Source organism: Amphimedon queenslandica, unplaced genomic scaffold, assembly GCF_000090795.2.
Source record: "Amphimedon queenslandica unplaced genomic scaffold, v1.1 AMPQUscaffold_13237, whole genome shotgun sequence".
Lineage (NCBI taxonomy): Eukaryota > Metazoa > Porifera > Demospongiae > Haplosclerida > Niphatidae > Amphimedon > Amphimedon queenslandica.
The window spans coordinates 21,138-34,791 of NW_003546527.1; the positions used below are offsets into that span (position 1 = coordinate 21,138).

The 13,654-nt window shown below is 35.9% G+C and overlaps 6 protein-coding genes across 6 annotated transcripts; 3 read left to right on the forward strand and 3 right to left on the reverse strand.

Annotated features, from left to right (window-relative positions):
- Positions 1-729: 729 nt before the first annotated feature.
- LOC105313725 (zinc metalloproteinase nas-28-like) lies at positions 730-2,874 on the forward strand. Its single transcript, XM_011407377.2, has 9 exons — positions 730-838; positions 886-936; positions 984-1,016; positions 1,070-1,391; positions 1,440-1,624; positions 1,709-1,927; positions 1,975-2,295; positions 2,353-2,646; positions 2,696-2,874. Coding segments are annotated over exons 1-9 (1,500 nt in total). The 5' UTR covers positions 730-765; the 3' UTR covers positions 2,698-2,874.
- Positions 2,875-2,948: 74 nt separating this feature from the next.
- On the reverse strand, positions 2,949-5,198 carry LOC100635954 (uncharacterized). The gene is made up of 4 exons (XM_003388510.3): positions 4,910-5,198; positions 3,718-3,885; positions 3,486-3,667; positions 2,949-3,435 (listed from the first exon to the last, which is right to left on the reverse strand). Exons 1-4 carry the CDS (start codon positions 5,172-5,174, stop codon positions 3,070-3,072), a joined length of 981 nt encoding a protein of 326 aa, XP_003388558.1. The 5' UTR covers positions 5,175-5,198; the 3' UTR covers positions 2,949-3,069.
- A 65-nt stretch (positions 5,199-5,263) lies between these two features.
- Positions 5,264-6,655, forward strand: LOC100636083 (metallophosphoesterase domain-containing protein 1-like). The gene is made up of 7 exons (XM_003388511.3): positions 5,264-5,415; positions 5,493-5,599; positions 5,671-5,788; positions 5,865-6,055; positions 6,104-6,219; positions 6,269-6,379; positions 6,431-6,655. The coding sequence occupies exons 1-7, from the start codon at positions 5,290-5,292 to the stop codon at positions 6,541-6,543; spliced, it is 882 nt and encodes a 293-aa protein (XP_003388559.2). The 5' UTR covers positions 5,264-5,289; the 3' UTR covers positions 6,544-6,655.
- On the reverse strand, positions 6,567-10,916 carry LOC109584177 (UDP-glucuronate 4-epimerase 2-like). The gene is made up of 17 exons (XM_019999796.1): positions 10,819-10,916; positions 10,633-10,776; positions 10,235-10,422; positions 10,070-10,189; positions 8,970-9,142; positions 8,501-8,693; positions 8,159-8,252; positions 8,056-8,104; positions 7,906-8,010; positions 7,768-7,844; positions 7,678-7,724; positions 7,567-7,633; positions 7,379-7,495; positions 7,255-7,321; positions 7,057-7,171; positions 6,822-7,011; positions 6,567-6,767 (listed from the first exon to the last, which is right to left on the reverse strand). The coding sequence occupies exons 1-17, from the start codon at positions 10,892-10,894 to the stop codon at positions 6,682-6,684; spliced, it is 1,908 nt and encodes a 635-aa protein (XP_019855355.1). The 5' UTR covers positions 10,895-10,916; the 3' UTR covers positions 6,567-6,681.
- Positions 10,917-11,368: 452 nt separating this feature from the next.
- On the forward strand, positions 11,369-12,221 carry LOC109584181 (uncharacterized). The gene is made up of 5 exons (XM_019999809.1): positions 11,369-11,470; positions 11,527-11,629; positions 11,681-11,761; positions 11,813-11,917; positions 11,974-12,221. The coding sequence occupies exons 1-5, from the start codon at positions 11,401-11,403 to the stop codon at positions 12,143-12,145; spliced, it is 531 nt and encodes a 176-aa protein (XP_019855368.1). The 5' UTR covers positions 11,369-11,400; the 3' UTR covers positions 12,146-12,221.
- LOC100635574 (peptidyl-prolyl cis-trans isomerase-like) lies at positions 12,160-13,547 on the reverse strand. The gene is made up of 5 exons (XM_003388507.2): positions 13,383-13,547; positions 13,297-13,327; positions 12,714-12,975; positions 12,378-12,467; positions 12,160-12,327 (listed from the first exon to the last, which is right to left on the reverse strand). Exons 1-5 carry the CDS (start codon positions 13,449-13,451, stop codon positions 12,285-12,287), a joined length of 495 nt encoding a protein of 164 aa, XP_003388555.1. The 5' UTR covers positions 13,452-13,547; the 3' UTR covers positions 12,160-12,284.
- Positions 13,548-13,654: the final 107 nt, after the last annotated feature.

The following is a 13,654-nucleotide window of genomic DNA, read 5'->3' on the forward strand; positions in this document are numbered from 1 at the left end:
AATGGGGCTCTGCATGTAGTCACAAGTTTGGATATCCTGAGGCTAATGTAGCTTGTCGTATGATGGGTTACTCTAGTGCTGTACAAGTATTTACTAATGAAGAGAGTGAATATGATGATACAGTTGATAATAAAATAGTTGTATCACAGTTAAAGTGTGATGGAACAGAGAATCATCTCTCTGACTGCTACATTCGTCATGCTCACATATGTCACAGAGGCAAACCTGTCTACTTGGAGTGCACTGAATGGTTAGTGATACTGTGTCTTTGATTAACTATAATTCTCTTTTACAGATTATACACTCAAGTCAATTGTAACAGCAATCTCAAAGATGTTTTGTAGTAGCAATAGCAACTTTTCCTATAATTATATAATTGAACTTTAATATACATTTATAATAATGTTAAACTATAATTACTTTAATGAACAAGTAGCGTACAACCAGAGATGTTTTACATAATAAAAGTGCCCTCCCTACAAGGAACTATGATCTCAAAATTAATCCAGCTGAACTTGACAAACTATCATTGATGTCAATTATTAATTTATACGTTAACCAATCATAGAGCTAATAAAAACACAATTATGACTGGTGTGTTGATTCTGAAGTAGAAATACACAAACTGTCTTTAACAAACTAATTAGTTTTAATGAGATATTGCTCAATTTGGACACCATGTGCCAGCAATTGGTATAAATTCTCAATACAACTTGCCTTATTGACTGCTACTACAGAGCAATAGTTACTATAGGCTTGAATAAGATGATTCTTGCATTTCTTTGTCTGCTGGCAGTTGCTTCTGCTAGAGGCAGTAGTTCCTCTTCATCAGATAAAAGTTATATAATGACTAGTAGTCTTAATGTTACTCTCCAATGTATGTAGGTATGGAGGTTCGAATTCCTCCTGACTTGGACAGAGGAAGCAAAATAAAAGGTGAGCAAGAATGATCTGTTACTATGTATACATCATCTTAAATACAGAAGCAAGTAACAAGTTCAATACTTTTGGTGAAGGTCAGAATGCATTATTAATGCAGCATGGTTCATACTCAATATTATGCTTTTAGACCCAGAGAATTTTGAAGACCTCGTATTCATTGAAGACGATATACTTGTGACCAAAGAGGAAGCTGCTATATACAAAAAGAGTGGCTGGAATGGGCTGATAAAGTCAAATGCTTGGAACCCAGACTTGGCAACAAGATGGAGCAAGACGATTCCCCATAAAATATCCGTACAAATTGTGGATGATGCTAATTTTGAAGGAACAAAAATTGAAGCAAACTTAAAAGCAGTCATACAAGATTTTGAAAAGCAAACATGTGTCAGGTTTCCTGCAAAGAAAGATACAGATAAGCAATACTTAAGTTTTAAGAGAAGTGCTATGGGGTAAGCTTATACCATTAATATCACAGTCTCACCATACAACATGTACAGATGTTACAGCTATAATGGAAAACCAAAAAGTGGTCGCAGATCAATTTATCTCAACTTTGAATGCAGTGGAACAGAGGAAAGAAAGGGAGAGGCAGCACATCAAATACTGCATGCTATGGGACGATACCATGAGAACAATCGACCTGATAGAGATGATTTTATCAGCATTGCTAGTGATAATACATGTGAGGGAATCTAAACTATATTATTGACAAAATATAGAGCATTACAATAGTCTAAATTATAATTTAAGTTTTGTTATTTTTAAGGTCCTTCCAGCTTTGAAAAGCATTCTGATGCCTTAACCTACCACATTGGATATGATTACTACTCTATTATGCATCACAATCCAAGGCAATGCTCTGCTTGCAGCATAGGACGGTCTTCTTTCACTATCCTTAAAACTGGGATCACTTACAATTCAGTTGGACAAAGAAAAGCACTATCAAAATCAGATATTGCACATGTCAAAGCAGTCTTTTGTCCAAGTATGTGCTACATCAAGTCCATGTAGTCTTTATCATTATTCTGGCAGGTATGATGATGAGACTGGTAGGTGGTGAAGGATCATATGAGGGACGTCTTGAAGTTAACGACGATGAAGTCTGGGCCTCTGTCTGCTCCAGTAGCTTTAATACAAATGAAGCTAGTGTTGTGTGCAGATATCTCGGTCATCCTAATGTGCAAGATGTGTACAGTGCAGAAGAAATGCCTGCAAGATTTGCAGTCAGCCAAAGAACTGCAGTTTGGTCAAAGGAATTTGAATGCACAGGAGATGAAGTAAATCCGTTTACTTGCACAAAGAATAAAGTGAAATCTGCCTCAAAATGCAATGATGTGGCCATTAGGTGTTTCAGTAAGCATATGTCACACACTGTCCCTATATAATTACTGTCACTTTTTGTCTTTACAGAGGCTGCTCGTTTCATTGATGAGAATGATGACAGTGGACGTCTGGAGGTGTTCCATGAAGAAAAATGGGACTCAGTATGCAGTCACAACTTTGGTCGAAAGGAGGCAAATGTAGCTTGTCGTATGATGGGTTACTCTAGTGCTGTAGAAGCTTACACTGACAGATACAATGATGCAGCTCATAGTGAATCCAGATCACAGTTCACATGCAAGGGAGACGAGAACCACCTCTCAGACTGCGAGTACACTCATGATTGTCCAGGCGGTGGTAGTGTGTTTTTGAAATGCACCAATTGTAAGTTGAGAAACAATTCGGAAAGATAATTTTACCATTTCGCTAATAGGAACAAGATTAAATCACTGTTAAAAACACTTGTAAAAAGCTGTAGTGTAACTCATCAACTATTAGTTTCTTAGGTATTATAGAGTATTTGTCTTGGCCTCTTTATTATTTAAATTATAATAATAGTGAAACAAATTATTATTGCTTGTGTGAGTTGTGTCCAAACCACTTTCATACGTACATTTGGGATTAGAATCGCAATATCATAAACAATCATAACATATTCAGTGTCAACATTATAAGTAAATTGACAGTCTCATTACCAACATGACAGAATGGCTCCATCATGATCAACACTTGTAATAAATGAATCAAACAACTTATTTAGTTAAAAAAACACACAGTCACACCCACACAGTTCATCCTCAGTGTCCCCTATGATACCAGTAGGTTCTCAGTAGAGCCGGATGGGGTCACAACTGGTGTATTCCCATGAGAAATGGGGTCAGCATGCTGCCGAACAAGGTCAAGTGAGGGATGCTTGACAACATCCGTCTCTAACGTTGAACGCAAAATATCAGGATTAGAGCGAGAGCGAGCTAATCGTATAAAATCCTCGTCTACATTAGAGGATATGCTGCTAGTTGTTGACGTTATTGAGGGACGAGTCACTGCTATGGCAGGTCTATTGGGACTATTAGAAGCATCTGTGTCTTCCTGAGATCCTTCTGAAGGCTGGGACTGGGTATGTATCCGATAAGTGAGAGGAGAGCCTGGAATAACTGGCCTGGCAGGGCTGACCTGAATAAAATAGCATAGTGACTTAGGTCCTCCATTTTGTCCCCCCTTACCTTTGTATCGTTATCCTTTTGTGGTTCAAAGAGGATGTCCCTCTCTGGGGTGGCAGGGAAATTCCCTTGCTGCTCCTGCAGTATCTGACATGCAAGATAAAACGCTTTGGAAATGCTCAGAGCGAGCGCATATGCTTTGTCTGGATTAGCAGCTTTAAAGACATAACAACAGAACCGATTATCTGGGGGGAAAGCATGAATACATGAAAGGGAGAGTGTTACTAGGTCATACCTTCTTTGGCAACAAAGCTAACAGCCTCCTTGTATCTCTTGTCAAGGCCACAATACGAGACATGGAGTACAGGGAAGTCGTAAAGGATGGTCTTCTCTTCTGTGAGTTTAATGCGAATGTTGTTAGTAGTCACTTTAACTGAAACAGGTTTGCCTATATCACTGGGAGCTGGTAGAGAAGGAAAAATAAATTAAACAATCATGCAATTGCATATTTTTCTGATTCATATACATGTTTTTATGTTGTGTAGAAAATTTGAACTGATTCCAGTCAAATTTGAATTTTTTAAAAGTTGCTTCGATATTTGGCTAAAGTCCCTGTACTATAGTACACGGTCTCGGGCCAAATTTTGCCAAAATTAAAAAGGAGAGATTTCTCCACTTTTATAATTTTCTGATACATAATACACATCCTTATGTTGTGTAGAAAGTTCGAATTGATTCCGGTCAAATTTTGATTTTTTATAAATTTTAAAAGTTGCCCCACATGCTTTTAGGCTCGTCACTCATATAAAGCATGTTTTTTAGCTCACTGAACATGCTTTGTGAGAAAGCAGAGCATGCACAGCTTTTCAAAATTATCTATATACAATAATTATTTTTTCATTCAATGCCACAAACAAAGAGACAATTCAGGCTGCGGTTACACTACTCCATTAGAAAAGACTTTTATAGTCACAGATACAGGTTTGTTTATTGTATGGTGTATCAAAGGCACCACCAAGAGTTTATAATAGTGGAGACGGCAGGAGGGGTAGTTAGAAGTATCATAATAATTGTGAATACTGGTAGTTAGACACAGTGCCTTTCATATACCCACACACTATAGTACAAACTACAGCTGTTTAATGTTACTGTATAAATACATGAGGATGTTAGTTGATTAGAGCCTCGGCTTCTTAACAGCGAATTTTTTAAAGACAAACAAATTTCGCGAATTTCGCAGATTTTTCAAGATTTGTGAAATTAAATTCCTTGAAAATCAATTTTTACAGGATGGTAGAATAACCCGATATATCAAGTAACCCTCAACACCTGTAGTTTATCTATATCATGTAAACACTTGAAAACAAAAACTAAACGTAGCCTCTAACTAATAAGGAATGTTACTTAGAGGGGGTGGTTACATGTATAAGTGCTATTGCACAACTCAGCACTAGCAATTGCAATTAGGCCACTATTTTCTTTCTTACCATCAGACCAGAGCAATTGAACAGCTTTATCAGTGCAGCCATGATCCTGTTCTTGACCCTGATCCACGATAGACTTTCCCAAGTATTCCACTCTATAGCTGAACCCAGCAACGAACGGGGTCCGATCCTTATCCGGGGACACGGCACGTACCGGCTCCTCTTCTGTAGAGTTTTCTCTCCCACCTCCTCCGAAACGTCTCCTCAGTAACGGACTGTTCTTTACTGCTTGGACAGCGTCGCTGACTGCTTTCTGAACCGCCTCCATTTCTAGGTTCTAGTTCTACTAGTAGCACTTTTAAAAAATTAAAAGTTTCACGGAGAGAACACGGGGCATAATTAAAAATCTACGGGGTTTCCTATTTCTCAGCCACGCCTACTTTATGATCAGCTCTTTTCTTGCAGCAAAAATATTTTGCATTTCAGGCCCTTTCTTTAGACGTTCCTTGCTAGCCATGGCTTTGAAAATTGATCCAAGAGACCCAAATTTTGCCTGGGACAAGATGAAAGTGAGTGGGAATCATTTGTGTGACCTGAGCTTTACTAATTATTTTAATTTAATAATAATAATAATAATTTTCCCCAGGTACACCAAAAAGTTGAAGAAATCAAGCTAGTAGACCCCTTGTCTCCCAAAAAGGAAGGGCACACTCGCTTTGTATGCATCAGTGACACTCACAACAAGACCTCCAAGTGAGACGCAAATCGCAACGCTATACTTTAAATAATACGAAACTATTTTCTTATTTTTTGTTTCTCTTAAGTTTATTGGTACCTGATGGTGACGTGTTGATTCATGCTGGCGACTTCACTGGAGTCGGTCACAGAAAAGAAGTTCAAGTTTTTAAAGATTTCGTTCTGACACTTCCCCACCCAAACAAAGTGAGAAACTGTTGTCTCTTCTCACACAGCGAATATCACAAAAATAAAAGATAATACTTGAAATTATTTATTCTAGATCATCATCGCTGGTAATCACGACATTACTTTTGACGAAGAGAGCTATCCCAAAATATATTCGACTTTTGGACACAGAGAGCCTTACAACTGCCAAGAAATAAAGGACATGATAGCTAAGGAACCTAGTATTACATACTTGGAGGATTCGGGTTGCACCATTAATGGGATCAGCATATGGGGATCTCCCTGGTACTATAAATACAATGATTAATAAAATTGTTAATTTTCTGTTTGCAGGCAACCAGCTTTTTGCGGCTGGGGTTTCAATTTAGAGAGAGGAGAACCACTTCAGAAGAAATGGGACCTCATACCAGAAGACACTGATGTGCTCATAACTCATGGGCCACCAATTGGTTAGGCATTCTCACTGATCAATGATAATTAGTTGCTATTCATTTTAAGGTCATGGGGATTTGTGCTTTCATGGTGGAAGGGCAGGCTGTGTTGATCTCCTCCAAACAATACAGGGGAGAGTGAAACCGAGGTATCATGTTTTTGGCCACATTCATGAAGGCAAGTAATATAAACCTCTTTATCCTGTCTCACCCTCTCTTTCTTTTTCAGGCTATGGTGTTACTACTGATGGCAATACAATTTATGTTAATGCCTCAACTTGTAACATACAGTACAGGCCTTTAAACAAGCCGGTTGTTTTTGACATTCCTAATAAATCATGAAGGTTTTTATAGAAAATGACAGATTTTTATATTACCATTTTTAATCCTGTAGTAAGAATTAGCATTATAAAAATATGTTAATCTTTAATTGTTATGACTATTTTATTTGTGTTATTGACATGAAAGAGAGTCTTGCCATCAGCAGCTGTACATGCCTGGTCTTTCCCTCCTACAGCGCGAATGGGGAGGGCAACGGAATGCATCAAGACTGCAGTAATCCACATCTTCCAACAAATCAACAATAATTTATTTGATTAAGTGAGACTCAAGTGACCTACCTAATACGTACAAGACATTGTCTGAATATTTCCAGTGCTTAGGCTGCCCAAATCCTCTCCTCAACAAGCCGTCAGAGCTGAACCCAATGCAGTGGTAAGTCTTTAAGCAAGCTTCCTTTAGCTTCTCTACATCGCCATGAGCCTGAGGATAATATACCAGCTCTCCATAGGGTACAAAGTCATCTTTATTCTAAATGTAAAAGTCAACAATATTACCTTATTCCCCTCCACTCACATTAAAAACGTAAAACTCTGTTTTCCTTCCAGTATAGTCTTTCCAGTTTCTTCCATCAATGTAATCTGCAAGTTTCTCATCAGCTTCAGCCTGTGACACTCTCCCTTCAACATATCTAACAAAAAAATTGAAAATAGCAAGAAATACCAGGAGTGCATAAACAATACATAAGCTACTGCTTCCTATGCATGCACTTACAATTCAACACAGCGATCATGAATCCAGCCATAGCCTTCATGACAGCTACACTCAAATTGAGCTGGCCCTAGGAAGAGGCATAAATAAAAGTTTACCAAAAAGAAGCCACGATGATAGTGGTTACCTTTGTAAGTGCAAGTCGAGTTTCCAAAGCAGTTGTGAAGTCCAGCTTCACACACGTCAATCTCTGCAACATAAAGTCCAGGGCCTTTCTGCCACTTTGATTGATGATCAATTATACCTTAAGAAAGAGAAAGAGGAAGGGGGGGGGGGACAATATTTCTATGTTATATGAACAGTTCCACTCAATACCTTTGAGTTGACCCTGTGCATTAAATGCTACACATTCATCGACGATGTTGCAAATTTCCCTAACATGCTGTATCAAAACATCAAGTATAAAATAAAGCAGACAGTCTTTACTTCAATAGACCCATCAACTTTTCTTCTATCCTTACCAGAGTTTACTCCTAATGAAGGGAGAGTAAAGAGAATCAAAATTAAAGTCCATACCTGGGAAAAATTTGTACGTTTTATGTCTATAAAACTTTGCAACTGGAATATTATGTTCTCTAGCATAAGCAGTATACCTTATAAAAGAGATATTATGAAAGAGGTTTACATAAATTGTCAGTCAATTCTCGTAGTTACTTTTCTCTTAAATCTCCTATCCTTTTGAGAAATGCTTTGTTCTTGTGATCAATGAATTCATTAAAAGCCTTTGAGTGGATTGAATCAAGTGCAGCTGGTTTGGAGCTGGGATTTAAATGAAAGGATTACACGTAGATCTAAATGGCTAACCCTGGATCATTTGTTCTACTTTTAAACCATTTGACAAACTTTGAAATACCTGATATGGGGAGTGATAGGAAGATGGGCATTATAAATCATCAGTGGCTTATACCTTCTTTCAATGACGTTTGTGAAATAGTTTTTAATCTGTCCCTTGTATCAGAATAGGATGCATGTGTAAAGGTATCTGCAAGTGTTGTACTGGTCTGCATTAAGAAAATAAGTCCAAGGTAATAGTAATACAGTAAGTATCAGTACATGGTATTTCATTAAAATGGTTAAGAAGGATTTTTCCAATTTTATAATTTCCTCTGATACATATACATGTACAGATGTTGTAATCAATTTTGAGCTGATTCAGATCAAAATTGAATTTTTTATGTATAAATGCAATGAAACAAATTCAAAATTTAAAATGCAATAAACTTTACAACAACACAATGATGATACTCACAATTTTAACTTCTTTCTTCAATTCCTGCATCAACAGCTTTGCTACTTCTGTCAAAGCCACGCCCACTCCATTTCCAACATTAAAAATGGCTGAAACACACGAGCTATCAGACCCAGTGGCATGCTCTAGTGCTTCTTCAACAGAATTCAACACATCATCAATATACACAAAATCATACTGCACAGAACTACCACTAAAAATACAATTAAAAAATGATGTATTTAATAATAATAATAACAATGATAATAATAATTTTTTGTTGTGTTTTTTTCTCTTTCTGTCATTAATTACTTCTCCTCCCTCATTTTTTCTTCCCCTCTCCTTATTATTATTATCATTATCATCATCATTATTATTATTATTATTATTATTATTATTATTATTATTATTATCATTGTTGTTTCTGTTATTGTTATGTTATTAATTTTAAGATTATATAATAATAATGAATAATAATATTATAACTTGCTTTCTATGAGGTATTTCTACAGGATTATTATCATCGATGGTCTTAGCAATGTCGTATACAGCATTACCAGGAGATGACCAAGGACCATACACTGAGAACAGCCTCAGAATGACAGAGGAGAGTGATTTAGGATAGGTACAAGTGTATCCAGTAACGAGACTCTCTCCACTCATCTATTTTAATATTAAAATTAAATTTGTCTGAATGTACACAGGGTTTCCCACAAAACATGCTTGATTGAAATAAAAGCAGCTTCATAAGAATGGCCCAATTTTGAGCAACTTAAAAAAAATTCGTAAAAAATCAAATTTTGATCGGAATCTGCTTAAACTTTCTACACAACATAAGTAAATGTATATGCATCAGAAAAAAATAGAAAAATGAAGAATTCTCTCCTTGACAATTTTGACAAAATTTGGCCAATAACCCTGTACTATAGTACAGGGACTTTGGTCCGATTTTTGAGCAAATTAAAAAATTCATAAAAAATCCAATTTTGATCGGAACCAACTCAAACTTTCTATACAACATAAAAACATTTATATGCATCAGAAAATATTATAAAAATGGAAAATTCTCTCCTAGTCATTTTTGCCAAAATTTGGTCTGAGACCATGTACTATAGTACAGGGACTTTGGCATAACTTTTGAGAATTTTTAAAAATTTGTAAAAAATCTAATTTTGATTGGAATCAGCTCAAACTTTCTACACAACATAAGTACATGTATATGTATCAGAAAATATTATAAAAATTGAGAATTCTCTCCTAGTCATTTTTGCCAAAATTTTGCCAATAACCCTGTACTATAGTACAGGGACTTTGGTCCGATTTTTGAGCAAATTGAAAAATCCATAAAAAATAAAATTTTGATCAGGATTTGCTGAAACTTTCTGAGCAATATAAGCAAATGTATATGCATCAGAAAAAAAATTAGAAAAATCAAGAATTCACTTGTTGATATTTTTGACAAAATTTGGCGAAAGTCCCTGGACTATAAAAAATGGCTTTTGGCCTGATTTTTGAGCAAAAGAAGCTAAGAATTATGCCAAAATGATGTGGGGAATCCTGCATATACAGCTGCCTCCTTTCATTTCTTACTTTCATGGCTGCCAGCATGTATTTTGGAGGAGAGAGCTCACTTGCAGTAGAAAAGGGAAGAGGATTAGCCGAAGAATAAACATCAAATGACGAGAGATACACTAAACGAATTAGAGAAGCCTGAATGAGAAAGAGAGTGGGTCACATCAAAATACAAAAACTCACATTATCCTCTCTCTTTCTTATAACGTCAAGGAGATTGACAAGCGGCTCAATGTTACCGCTCACAGATTTCAAAGGATCAGCTTCATTGCTGCTTACAGCATGGACGACACCAGTTATATCAGGATGATGATTAAAGACATAGTGAACATCATGAACATCAGAACAACTCCCCTGGAGTAATTGCACTCCTATACAAGAACTACTATAATACTGTACTACTGTATAGTATTTTGTGGCTTTAAATTTTAATTGTTTAGATTTTTGTCAGAATTAATATTCGTTGTTTATGAAATTTAGCGGAATTAATTTTAGTGGATTTGAACCTGCACAAAAATTAATTCCACGATATTATACGGTAATCAGTTCTTGTTCATCATAATGCATGCAAATAACTTCACCTTTCTCACTGAGAATGGAGGCTTTCTTCTTTAAGAGGGCTTCATCATTATTGAAATTATCCAGTAGTACAACTTTATGACCTTTTTCTGTGAGTCTAAGTGAGGTATGAAAACCAATGAAGTTGGCTCCTCCGGTTACAAGAACTGTTAAGGAAGGGATAAATTACAACTGAATACAACACATACTTTTGCTTCCACTAACAAATAAACCTTGTAGGACACATAATAATAAAATTTGGCTAAGATGAGCCACAGGCACCATTTGCTATGCCGCACCTCTGAGCTCTGTTGGGTGTGGTTTGTGAAAATTTAATATTTATTTGCATAGATATATAGATCTAGTACTAGTAGTAGTCTTACTGTCTTAGTAGAAATTGGTCAGAGCATATAGTATGCCTACTAGATTTTATGCATTGTTTATGATAACAGTAGTGTGTACTACAAGGTGTACTATATAACTGAATTGTTGTAAACAATAAGGAGAATATTATCTACTATTATCTTGATCAACTCGACTTTCTACTTTATAGAATAATATTCAAGTCTTTGATAGTACAGTACTAATATAATAGTCAAATGAGACTATATTATTATCATTGTGATTCTTTGTAAAAGTATAACCCAATTCATTCCAACTGTTGTTTGTCTTTGTGTATAAACATCAATAATCGAGTTGACACATCTGTCGCTGTCAGTTTATTTGCAAAATGCAAGTTTTGTCATTTCAGTTCAGACGAAGGAAAAGAACAAACAAGCAATTAACTAGAAATGTACGGAAGAGTCTTCCTCTCAGCTTTACTTTTAGAAGTAACTACAGCTGGACTGACACTCAACTCAGGTATAATGAACTGTATGATGACTACATATGATGGTGATGCTATCATTATATCATAGGAGACAATCACATCAATACTATATCTTACATGGGAATTGGAGCAATTGTTATCTTAAGTTTCACAATTATAGTTGGTCTGATGGCAATCTTCATGGCATTAAAGTATATATACATGCATCAGTATCATGATCTATTAAGATCTTGGCATGATAGGTACAGCGGATTCAAATGCAGTAGAGTCTCTTGCTGCTGCAGTAGGAGTGAGCTTCAGAATCACATGCAAATGAGAAACAGGTTAGACTATAGTGTAGAGGCCAGAGTTTAAAAATCTTCAATTCTTCATAGTCATAGTGTTAATGAAACTCTGATCCTGGAAAATATGGATTATAGCGCTGAAAGAATCTATGATGAATGCAAAGTGTCTGCAAATGCCATTTACAACGAAGTAGAGTCAGTATAAATATGTTAATGCTTCCATACATTACATTTCCTCTCATTGCATATAGTGGAATTATTGATAAAAATCCTCAGCCTTACATGTGTCCTGTAATTATGTTTAAACCAAAAGACCAGCCTGAAGCTGAGAGTATTGACGAGCCCAAAGAAAGCACCCAAGGAAGCATACAAAATGATGAAGATCAAGACAAAGATGGTGACAGTGAAGATGCATACATATAAGATTTTTAACACTCTTAATTTTATGAGAATAATTTTTACTACTATTGCAAAAATGAAAAATTAAGCTGTCTCAAAATCACAATGTTAAGACAAAAAAGAAGTCACTACTAGGATCATTCATTCAGTTCAAATGAAAGAATTACAACTGACCACAGTCTGCAATGGTGATTTTCTTGGAGGGTCTACAATAGAACAAATGACTGGAGTAAGTTAAAATTAAGGAATGACTTACTTTCCACTCTGGGATCCATAACTTTCCATTTTTCTAACTACGTCCATTCCTTCAACCACTTTACCAAAGACTACATGCTTTCCATCCAGCCTAACAAATTAAGATAATCATGAGCTACATGTACTGATGGTATCATCCCATTCATATTTTGTGCTTGGGCTAAAAATTAAAATTATTAATACCCAAAAAATTATTAATAATGCCTAAGTCAAATTTTTAATATGAACAAAATCTACCTCCTGCCCTAAAATCCAAAAATTTAGTACCCACAATTAAAAGTCACTCTAAGATATTTAATCAGTGACATATAACTACAATTAAATAAAAAAGACTTACCATGTGGTCTTTGTAGTACAAATGAAGAACTGGGACCCGTTGGTATTGGGACCAGCATTAGCCATAGAGAGATCACCAGGCCCAGTGTGTTTCAGGCTGAAGTTCTCATCGGCAAACTTTTCTCCATAAATTGACTTTCCGCCAGTCCCATTGCCACGTGTAAAGTCTCCTCCTTGACACATAAAGTCAGGGATGATCCTGTGAAACGAAGACTCCTTGAAGCCAAACCCTTTTTCTCCAGTGCAGAGAGCACGAAAGTTCTCTATAAAAGTGGAATTATTATATATTTATATGCTATGAAATAATATGGTTGTAGTTTGATAAGCTACACCAATTAGTAATGAGATTCATTGAAGGTAAGAATCATTGTTGCTGGTGAAATAAATTATGCAGCACGTTTTTAATTGCCTACTCGTACTCTATAAAAAGCTTTCACCCGCAAAGTGTTTCAGAGTCAAATCAAACTCCTTGTTATAATTATTATTTGATGGACATAACCCAATCTTATGTGAACCATAATGCAAACCCAAATTTGCAAAAGTATGTAACAAACAGTATCATTGCTAAATCAGGCTCAACTCACCGGCAGTCTTTGGCACAACATCAGCCCTCAACTGCAGAAAAAAAATCATTATAATAATCATCAATGCTTCAATGAAAAGGAATCACCTCAAAAACAATCCTTCCCATGGATTTTCCATCGGCAGTAATATCAAAGAAGCACCTGGGTTTAGACATTATGAGAATATTATAAAGTTAGGGATTTGATGGAGAGACGAAAATGGGCTTATGGCGAAAGGTCAATGAACTGAGGTAAAGGAATGTGCGGTTCTTTCTGCGCATGCGCAAAACTTGGCCGTATAAATTTGATCTATTTTTAAACGTAAACCAAAGAGCTCAAAAATTATTTTAAAATGTAGGCCTACTCTTAATAAGAGTAA

Excerpts from the sequence above, each read along its gene's own strand:
- LOC100635574 (XM_003388507.2), bottom strand. The coding sequence starts at position 13,451 with ATGTCTAAACCCAGGTGCTTCTTTGATATTACTGCCGATGGAAAATCC. Across the intron at positions 12,468-12,713 it reads TGTACTACAAAGACCACATG|GCTGGATGGAAAGCATGTAG; the intron begins GTAAGTCTTTTT and ends TTAATTTGTTAG. Across the intron at positions 12,328-12,377 it reads TATGGATCCCAGAGTGGAAA|ACCCTCCAAGAAAATCACCA; the intron begins GTAAGTCATTCC and ends GTTCTATTGTAG.
- LOC109584181 (XM_019999809.1), top strand. The coding sequence starts at position 11,401 with ATGTACGGAAGAGTCTTCCTCTCAGCTTTACTTTTAGAAGTAACTACA. Across the intron at positions 11,471-11,526 it reads TGGACTGACACTCAACTCAG|GAGACAATCACATCAATACT; the intron begins GTATAATGAACT and ends ATTATATCATAG. Across the intron at positions 11,630-11,680 it reads GCAATCTTCATGGCATTAAA|GTACAGCGGATTCAAATGCA; the intron begins GTATATATACAT and ends TTGGCATGATAG.
- LOC100636083 (XM_003388511.3), top strand. The coding sequence starts at position 5,290 with ATGATCAGCTCTTTTCTTGCAGCAAAAATATTTTGCATTTCAGGCCCT. Across the intron at positions 5,600-5,670 it reads ACTCACAACAAGACCTCCAA|TTTATTGGTACCTGATGGTG; the intron begins GTGAGACGCAAA and ends GTTTCTCTTAAG. Across the intron at positions 6,056-6,103 it reads AGCATATGGGGATCTCCCTG|GCAACCAGCTTTTTGCGGCT; the intron begins GTACTATAAATA and ends TTCTGTTTGCAG.
- LOC105313725 (XM_011407377.2), top strand. The coding sequence starts at position 766 with ATGATTCTTGCATTTCTTTGTCTGCTGGCAGTTGCTTCTGCTAGAGGC. Across the intron at positions 1,017-1,069 it reads GTTCAATACTTTTGGTGAAG|ACCCAGAGAATTTTGAAGAC; the intron begins GTCAGAATGCAT and ends TTATGCTTTTAG. Across the intron at positions 1,625-1,708 it reads CATTGCTAGTGATAATACAT|GTCCTTCCAGCTTTGAAAAG; the intron begins GTGAGGGAATCT and ends GTTATTTTTAAG.
- LOC100635954 (XM_003388510.3), bottom strand. The coding sequence starts at position 5,174 with ATGGAGGCGGTTCAGAAAGCAGTCAGCGACGCTGTCCAAGCAGTAAAG. Across the intron at positions 3,886-4,909 it reads TCAATTGCTCTGGTCTGATG|CTCCCAGTGATATAGGCAAA; the intron begins GTAAGAAAGAAA and ends CTTCTCTACCAG. Across the intron at positions 3,436-3,485 it reads AAAAGGATAACGATACAAAG|GTCAGCCCTGCCAGGCCAGT; the intron begins GTAAGGGGGGAC and ends TATTTTATTCAG.
- LOC109584177 (XM_019999796.1), bottom strand. The coding sequence starts at position 10,894 with ATGGTGCCTGTGGCTCATCTTAGCCAAATTTTATTATTATGTGTCCTA. Across the intron at positions 10,777-10,818 it reads ATTTGTTAGTGGAAGCAAAA|TTCTTGTAACCGGAGGAGCC; the intron begins GTATGTGTTGTA and ends CTTCCTTAACAG. Across the intron at positions 8,105-8,158 it reads ACAAACGTCATTGAAAGAAG|GTATTTCAAAGTTTGTCAAA; the intron begins GTATAAGCCACT and ends TCCCCATATCAG.